Source organism: Fopius arisanus, unplaced genomic scaffold (genome assembly GCF_000806365.1).
Source record: "Fopius arisanus strain USDA-PBARC FA_bdor unplaced genomic scaffold, ASM80636v1 scaffold00001, whole genome shotgun sequence".
NCBI lineage: Eukaryota > Metazoa > Arthropoda > Insecta > Hymenoptera > Braconidae > Fopius > Fopius arisanus.
In genome coordinates, this window is record NW_011887740.1 from 3,013,133 (window position 1) to 3,022,117 (window position 8,985).

The 8,985-nt window shown below is 37.1% G+C and overlaps 2 protein-coding genes across 3 annotated transcripts; both read left to right on the forward strand.

The window, feature by feature from the left end:
• The first annotated feature begins 1,850 nt into the window (after positions 1-1,850).
• LOC105262761 (insulin-like growth factor-binding protein complex acid labile subunit) lies at positions 1,851-5,263 on the forward strand. 2 transcript variants are annotated; one of them, XR_891849.1, is made up of 4 exons: positions 1,851-2,194; positions 2,290-2,406; positions 2,884-4,614; positions 4,947-5,263. XR_891849.1 is itself a non-coding variant. In XM_011298529.1 (3 exons), exons 1-3 carry the CDS (start codon positions 2,177-2,179, stop codon positions 3,937-3,939), a joined length of 1,191 nt encoding a protein of 396 aa, XP_011296831.1. In that variant the 5' UTR covers positions 1,851-2,176; the 3' UTR covers positions 3,940-5,262. The 2 variants fall into 2 exon arrangements, 1 of the variants encoding a protein (XP_011296831.1); XM_011298529.1 differs by having other exon boundaries at positions 2,884-5,262.
• Positions 5,264-5,879: 616 nt separating this feature from the next.
• On the forward strand, positions 5,880-8,425 carry LOC105262771 (uncharacterized). Its single transcript, XM_011298546.1, has 3 exons — positions 5,880-6,022; positions 6,124-6,423; positions 6,687-8,425. The coding sequence occupies exons 2-3, from the start codon at positions 6,145-6,147 to the stop codon at positions 7,290-7,292; spliced, it is 885 nt and encodes a 294-aa protein (XP_011296848.1). The 5' UTR covers positions 5,880-6,022; positions 6,124-6,144; the 3' UTR covers positions 7,293-8,425.
• Positions 8,426-8,985: the final 560 nt, after the last annotated feature.

The following is an 8,985-nucleotide window of genomic DNA, read 5'->3' on the forward strand; positions in this document are numbered from 1 at the left end:
GACGCAAAGAATGGCTTTACGCGATAATGATGAGTGCGTAATCATCAGAAAATGGAGAAAATAAAAAATAAATGACACTTATGATATGTTAATGTTGTCACTAGAACCGCAGATTAAATATTGATTTTGTTTTTAGAACATATTCGTAATAGTAAAGATAAGAGATTAGAGAAAGTGAACGAAGATTGAGTTGTGGCCCTGGGATACAGTTGCAATATATTGCTCAATATGCATTTATAGATAAATTGTCAATATTAAATGGGACCAATCTGCCTCTACTATTTATAAGACTGATAACCCTATTCTATATTGTGCCCTTTCGATGAACGATTCGGCAACTACATTTTACCGAACAGTTACCACTGGAAAAACTACAAAGATTTATTGTGAGGTTACCACTGTCTTACTGCATTAGAAGCAATTTAATTATAGTTCTTTGATTAAAGACTCCAACCAAATATCGAGGATGGAATCGGTAGCAAATTGGTAAAGCGCGGTGATTGAAATTTGACAGTTCGGTTGAAGAAAAAAATACCAGAACTGTTAATCACCTAGAAAAAGTTCTCTTATATTTCTAAATGATTAAAAAATAATAATTTCATTCACGTCGCTTTACCTCATCGCTAATTAAATAAAAAGATAAAAAAAAAATGGGCCGGCTAACGGCGCAATAGTGATCACTCGTGGAGGGATTTTTCATTTAAAACATCACTTTATAATCTATCGTACTCTTCAGGTTAAAAGATGAAGAAATATTCTAAACTTGTTATTCACAATATTTTCTAAATATAGGAATGATTGATCATTAAGCGATAAGACCCACTCGATTGTTAATTGCTAAATAATTAGGGATTATCTCAGGAAATGAGTACAAAAATGTACGACCTAAGTGCCTATGTCCTACCTCAATAACATTGTTAAACCTCTTATTCGCACGAAATAATCAGTCGATTGTTCTCGAATCGTCTATTCTGTAGATCTAAGTTTACATGAAATCGATGCCTTACTAGCTTGTCGTTGTTCTTTTAAGTAAGACTGATTTTTTATCATTTTGAATTCTGTTTTTTTTATTATTAAATATCGCGCGTACTGGGATGATTGTCTAATTGACGTGAATACTGCACTACAGCACTCAGAGGCGAAAGATGCACTTGTAATGTTTTTGCAAAAGATTGAATTAGTTTTGAAAGTATATTATAACTCATATATCTTGTTAATCAATATGCATATATAAATAAAATAGCATATGCCTGAGAAGAATCTGAAGAGATGATTCATCAAAATAACTTGCACATCCTTCCCATCTTCCATTCATGATAATATTAACGATTTTCTTAAAATTTATTACCATAAAAAATAAAAATATATCTGATTTATCGTAAATCAAGAATTATTTTCGAGAACTATCATCTGGAGTAATTTGATGGCCGTTCTTCACGGGGATCAGCTGGGGTTAAAATGGTTCAACTGGATTGATCTGATTTCCAAAAATCTATAGTTCCCTAAGCTAAACGAGAAATGAGAAAGAAAAAAAGTGCGGGGGTGGAAATAATTCATTGTGATAGCGAAATGAAGCGTGTGAGTGGGTTGCAACGTAATACAGACGAATTGACTGGAATTCGATAGCCGAGTGGATTCCCTCGAATCCCCTCAATCCACCCAATACCCCGGTTCCTTTTTTTTTCCTCATTCTCTTCCGTCTGTCGCCCTCCCGAGATAGTTGAAGCAACCCCTCAGTACACATGCGGCATCGGCGGGAGCATAATTATGAGCTTGCGCACAACTGAGCTGAAATGGGTAAAGGGGGTAATAGAGATTGCCGTGTAGCCGTGGGGTGAGCTAGCCCCGGGTATCCTATCCGTATAGAGCCACCAATGAACGCGCAGTCGAAATCTCGTTTCTCTACATGTTAGCATCTTATTTTTTTAGTATCTTTCTGTGCCCCCGGGTGTACAAACATCAAAAAATCATCCCCAACACTCCAGTCATCCATCGGAGATTGAATACAGCACCTGAAAAAAATTCAACTCGAGCTTCTAATAAACTGATAAACAATAATTGTGACAATCCCTCTGAATTCCTTCTGATTCCGACGGGTAAATAAAATCTCTCGCAATCTGGACACCACCTTAACCAGTGATATGCCAAGGCATGCGCCGTAAACATAACAAGATTGATGTCTCACGGAGCGCAGGTATGTTTTCGTTTTTATTTTTTTTTTTATTTTCAACGGTTCACTCATTCTGGACACGTCTCTATCATCGTTGATATTCTTCCGGACGCTTTCAGATCCCAATATTGGCGCTTCTTAGCTTCTTCTTGGTGGTCCTGGCAGAGGATGGCTTCAACAACACTGATGAACCTCTTCATTGTCCCTTCGGCTGCATATGCCTGTCATCCAAGCAAGTGAGTGATTCTACTCATGAATTACCAGCGGTGTTGAAATAATTATTAAGGTCTTCTGTTAGATAATTGATGTTACCCGTTTGTCAACTTTCTATTCAACCGGGATAAATTCAGAACTATTTCACATTTTCTTTTTAAACTTCAATATCTATTCATGTTGCCACATGCGAACATCTATCGTTCATCTCGTAGTTATTATGCGTTTATATTTATATAGATGAATTGATTTTGAACTTTTGGAGAAAAACCGTTCAAGTTTTCGGACGAATATGAAAATTAATTATTATTATAGGATATTCAACGGTCAAGTTGATATACCTAATTTATTATTAGAAAAAATTAATGATTATTTGGTTTATAGGCAATGATTAATTAATTGAGAGTACGCTTTTTTTTAGTGTAATTATTTTGATTTTGTAAAAATAGGACTAGACCATTGAAAAAAAAAAGAAATTTGACTTCGATGTCTGTGAATAGGTGCTGTGCAACACAGGAGGTCTTCGGGACATCCCATTACACCTGAACATCGGGATCGAGAATCTGTCGCTATCGAAAAATGATTTTCGAGTAATAGAGTCGGATGCATTTACGGGGCTCCGTTCGCTGCGCAAACTCAGCCTAGATGGAAATAATATCACAGCTATCAAGCCATTTGCATTTCGCGGCTTATCCAGACTCACGGATTTGTCGATTCAGTACACACCGCTTAACTATATTGGCAGTTATTCATTCGCAATGCTGCACAATGTGACACTCATACTTCTAGCGCACAACAGGATAAAGTATATTGATGAAAATTCATTCGCCGGAACGAGTAATATCAAATTAATTCTGTTGACTAATAATCCATTGGTAACAATTCACTCGCATGCATTTTCGGGGTTGAATTACGTGGAGAGACTCATATTTCCGAGTGGCATACGAGTCATTGAATCCGATGCTTTCAATGGGCTGCAATATGTTGGTCTTTTGAAGTTAACATTTATGGATTTGAACAGTCTCGCGCCCTTCACATTTCGCGGTCTGTGTTATATTCAGGTATTGAATATTCAGGAGAGCGATCTTGGTACGATAAAGCCAGACGCTTTCACCGGAATAAGTCACATCGACAGTATCAACCTATTGAATAATAAAATTGATTCCATTCAAGAGCTCAAATTACTCAACGACAGTGTGGTTACACTCTTGAGATTTCATGGCAATCATGTACTACATTCACCCAGAGCCAGGGATACGAGCTTGCAGGTGCTCAATATATCAACACTTGGAAATTATTTTCCCTGTGACTGCCAGGTGCACGAGTTGTTTGACAGTGACTTTGTTAACGGCTCTGTCGAGCTCTTTCGCGAGAAAAATTACTGCATTTCCCCCTTGGAATTCAATGGCAGTCCTATGAGTACTGTTGACTTTGATTCAATTGCCAAGTGTCACGATAAAGTTATCCAGGATAATCTCGGCTCCTCTGCCGAGCCACACACCGGGATGAGAAATTTATTTCTTGTGCTCGCTGTTGTTTTTAATGTCCTTCGATAAACTTCAAGTTTACGGGCTACGGGAAGTGCTAAAATCTCACTGAATAAATTGATTTCGCTCTGGAGTATGCCGGAAATTTGCCAGGAAAGTTCTCGCCCGAGACTAGACAACGGATCACTCACTCGGGAAATAAACGATCATCAGGGATAATTCCCGGCCTGCCGTTCTGGCAGGTGAAAATTCACCTGTCGTGTGGAGGAAAATTTAGAGTGAAACTTATTTTGACGGTTAGTAATTTCCTCTGATTATACTGATTGCTGGTTATTTTGCAAGAATAATTAAAAAAAAGAAATTTCGATAAATATCCAATGATGCAATTCTGACGATCATTATAAAAGAATTCCACGTGAAATTCGAATTACTGCCGATTTTGAATTTAACTTTCGCGATTTACCAATTTCTACTGGATCAGACGACTCGCAGGAAATAGAATGATCCGAATGTACATATGAGTGCAAACATACGTGCGAGAAGTGAAATGAAGTAGAAGACCAATTCACTGCATGTGCAAATTTATTCTTTCTTCAACTCATGAAAGTCATTGTTGATGTTGATTTTCGGTGTTAGTCGCATTGACTGTTACTAACAGAAAGACAGGAGAGTTTTATGAAATAAGGATGATAGCTTTCACTGGATCTCATATAACTGCAGAACTACTTGCGAAAGAAGGGACAAGTATGTGTGCAATACATATCAACCGCTAAGCTTTCACGTTGTTCAACCGAAGATATGAAGAATCACCAACGACCAGAAGTTGTTTGGAAAAATTGTAGTGTCAGTTAGTAAAAAATTGCAATAGCCCATGAATTTCTCATGAATTTCTCGTGGTGATATGATCATTTTATCTTGTTTCCAAAAATTATAAAAATTCAACTGCAATCTTTCTACGATCGGGCGTTAAATTTTTCTAAAGAAGTTCTCATTAAAGCGCGATGTTGTTCATGTCTTCATTAATGCAACTTTCATTTTGTAATTCATAAGCTGAAAATGTTTTTGATGATGATTAGGAGAGAAAATGAGGGACGTGCTGTTTTTTGAAACGCTGGTCAGCCTTGGAGGACCATTTTTACATGTAAATTATGGTAACGACGAGAATTATGGAGAGTGCTCACTTATTTCTATTCGCTTGGGAAGTAAAATCGATGAGGGAAATGGCTTTTCCCGGACAGGCGGCAATTCTCATTCTGTCTCGTCATGGTGATAATACTGAATAAATCCACTATGAAAGTATTCCACAGTTTTTCTCATATTTCTATTTATCATAAATCACTCGGGAATTATTTCAAATTTTTAATCAACTCTTATTTCACACAATAATTTACAAAGTGACTAAGCTGAAAGCTGACTGATTAAATAAAAAAAAAACAAGTCCATGGAGGAGTTTTCGAATGTTTAAATAATCAAGTCAATGGTGATTTTTTTTCATTCCGGAATATTTCTCTGAACTTCTGAACTCAGTAATCTTCAATTTTATTTAATTTATTATCATTGACACATATAGAATTATTAATAAAATTTTGAAAATGGTCTCGTTTTTTGTAATTTCCAAGAATATGAAATGATATTCCAATATTTTTTTTAAATAATCATTTGTTTAAAATATTAGTATTTTTTTTTTTGATTATCCAATGAGTATTTTAAAGTTCCGGGCCTGATTGAACGAACGTCGACATCTCGTGGTGACTCTAGAGTTCATTTAAACTCCAATGAATAAAATATCTCTGATATCCAGACGGTAATTTCATTCCCATCGGCATTGCACAATTGTCGGCGATCGGTATCGAGGAAATAAATTTTATCAAATTTCTCAATCCTCTCTTATCAATGGAACCAAAAAGGATTGACTAAAATAGAGGCTTAGTTCTGGGGGTTTGAGTGACCAAGGCAGTTACCAAGTCGGCTGGCGCCCTCCCTCTCTTGGGGTGGAGTACTATGATGCCACTGGGATCACTCAAACCCCCAGAACTGAGCCTCAACTTTAGTCAATCTTCTTTGAATGGAACTGTCAGCTGATACCGATGGCTATTGCGTGTAAATAAATAACTTCATGTGTTGAAAGACCGTCTGACACAGATCCCAAACGGTAAGCAATGACTTGAAAAATTTTACACGACCGTAATTGATGTATTTCCCATTACAATAGACACTTGTCCAGTATTTTTAGTCCGACTAATTTATTTTTAGCCAATCGCTAAGGCCTCCGGCATGAAGTTCCGTAGCTGGAGAGAGTCTCGAGAATGTTACAGCGATGATGAAAAGATCATCTGCAAAACCAAACGTAGGAAGTCACTATGTCCATCCGTTAACTGGAATTTGTTGCATGATAGACAACCAGCGGAGATTGCAGAATCCTCTGCTTCGCAAATGAGTGTTGCGCTGTTGGGGGTTTCAACATCGACTGTTACCGGTTATGAGGAATTGAATTCAAAATTTTCTCGATTTACACCCAACGATTTCGTGAATATCAACCTGAGGGCTTTGGAAGTAAGTTCAGTCCTTCAAGAGGTTTATCGTATTTTAGAGCACAAACAATTCCCTGGGGACAATTTTCCTGATCTTCAAAATTATTAGTTTCAAACTGCGAAATTTCGTAATTAAAAAAAAATCCAGAGAAATTTAAGTTTTCATTGGAAATCAAATATCACTTTACGCGTAAAACCCATTTTTTTAGTTTGAAGAATAAACGAGAAATTTAATGATCGTTTTTCCATGAATTTTCACATTGCGACAATTCCCCTGAATTTCAGCATGAGGGGCTCATCCACATAATGCACTCAAATAAACTTCCCGAGATTACAGTTGACATCCGAAAATTGCGACTGAACATGGCAGTGGTAAATACGTGGAATGAGATGTGGCTGCTGTTGCCAAAAGAGGGTTTCATCGAGAAGAAGCGAAAACTCCGCAGAGTTTGCCGTTGCATTTCCAGTAAAAAAGAGAATGTAGCGATTGGCAGACAATTGCAGAGAACAGAAATTGTGATAAATCCCTGTAAGACATTTTCAACCGAGGTACATGTTCAAGACGACCCGTGTAAAAAACTAAACGAACTCAGTATAAATTCCGATCCTGTCACCGACCACGAGCTCGCGTCGAAAATGTCAACTCTGTCATGCAGTCAAAACAGCATCACAGACAGGGGCCAAAATCAGGCTGAACTCCTAGACGAGTGGAAGATGTTCATGGCAGATTTCCTGATCGACAGGATCGACGGTGAAATCAGTAATCTGAACATCAATGAAATCGATAACGATACAAATAACGAAATTCCCGTCATCCGTTCACACAGTGAAACTGATTTCAATGTCTGTAGCGGAAACGAGAAAAAGAGAAATTTGCATAATAATATTTAACACGTAACTGAAATAATGACTAATTGAGAAAAAACGTCTAATACAATCCCACCTTATGGCCATTTATTACTTTGTAAACACTGGGTGCCTGGGCTAGTTGAGCCTAGCCTAAGGTTTTTAATATAAAAGTATATAAAACGTTGATAAAGCTAGAGATAGATACGTTGTAATTATGCCATCGATAGGAGACTTGCAGAGTTCGTTGAACCTGATAAGAATCACATTTGTCGTTATTGCACTTGTATCCAGGGAAAGTTTATAAACAAGGTAAACCGTACTCAATACTGCCTTCATCACACGTCAATTGTCTTCGAAGAAAATGGCAATTGATTCTTTTCAGGTGATTTTCCTAATTATACGAATTAGTCAGTCACGTGAGGCTCAACAGGGCTACGTTTTTCTTAACGTTCGGAAAATGATTTTTTTCCGAAACTCGAACTCAGTAAATTCGAAAGTCAAAATCATATCATGCAAAATCATGCAAATGGTGATTTCTAGTGTTTAAAATTAAGACTTTATAAAGAATTTTTAACCAGACTCCTCTTATTATAATTCTTCTTAAATATTTAGAGTATTTTGAAGAGATTTAGAGCGGATAATTAAACTGAGAGCTTCAGAAGTTCAAATAGCAATATAATTACAAAATGTCTGGAAACCTGGGATGCAACGTCTCGCTAATAGAAGCTCAGCAATTCCCCTGCAATCGCAATAAACGATTCCACTGGAAAAATGAAATGCCAAAGTACTCGAATATCCTCAAAACCCCACTTGTAACCGATTGCTAAATTCCCGGTAAATGAAAGGTTTCAACAAAAATTCACCGCCAATCCCGAAGGCCAGCCAGACAAAGAGCGCTAAAGTCACTGGTGGAAAAGTAGCCGTTCAAGGCCAATCAACTCGATTATTCGTATATAAACTTGCGTCCGGACTGATCCCGAGCAATGAATTCATTAAATTCAATTCTCCAAATTCCACCCGAAGCAACAAAAAAAAAATCGGAGCAAAACCATTACGAAACAAAGAGAACGTCCCAATGAGAATTCCTATGCCATTGTTGGAATAATAGTCGTTAATTAAAGAATTGTGCCACTAATCCAAAAACTGTTAATAAAGAAGAATGCTAATGACAAGAACCCGGACTATTAATACAATGTAATGTCACAATTCCCTGATAACAACCACGAGGTCGGCGTTGATGCAGGTCAGACTGTCAGGCACATTTCCTCAGAAAGGCGTGTTCAGAAAAAATGCAACACTCGCGTGTCAAACAAAAATATGGTAGTTAAAAAAGAGGAAAACCCGAAAAAAAACGTAATAAGACTAAAATAATTTTCATTAACCGTCTACTAAACGGACTTTAGAGGTTTTTGCGGTTTATATGAGGTATTTGCATGTAAATTTATATGGAAGGAGTATATAGAGTATATAGAATACTTTGTGCTACCTTTCAACTTTCTGAATACGTGGGAAACAGATACACGAATTTTTGAAAAAGGAGTAGTAATATTTCTCCAACTAGTCCTATAATTTTTTTTGTTCAACAAAATGAAATGAAAAGGGAGGTAAAGGGAGGTACATCTCCCTGGGGTGGAAATGAATGTGGAAAAATGTGGAAAAATGTGTAAAAATGTGGAAAAGTGCGCACAAGTGCCTCTCCTTGAGTGACTGGATGAAAAAAAAAAGGATACCCCTG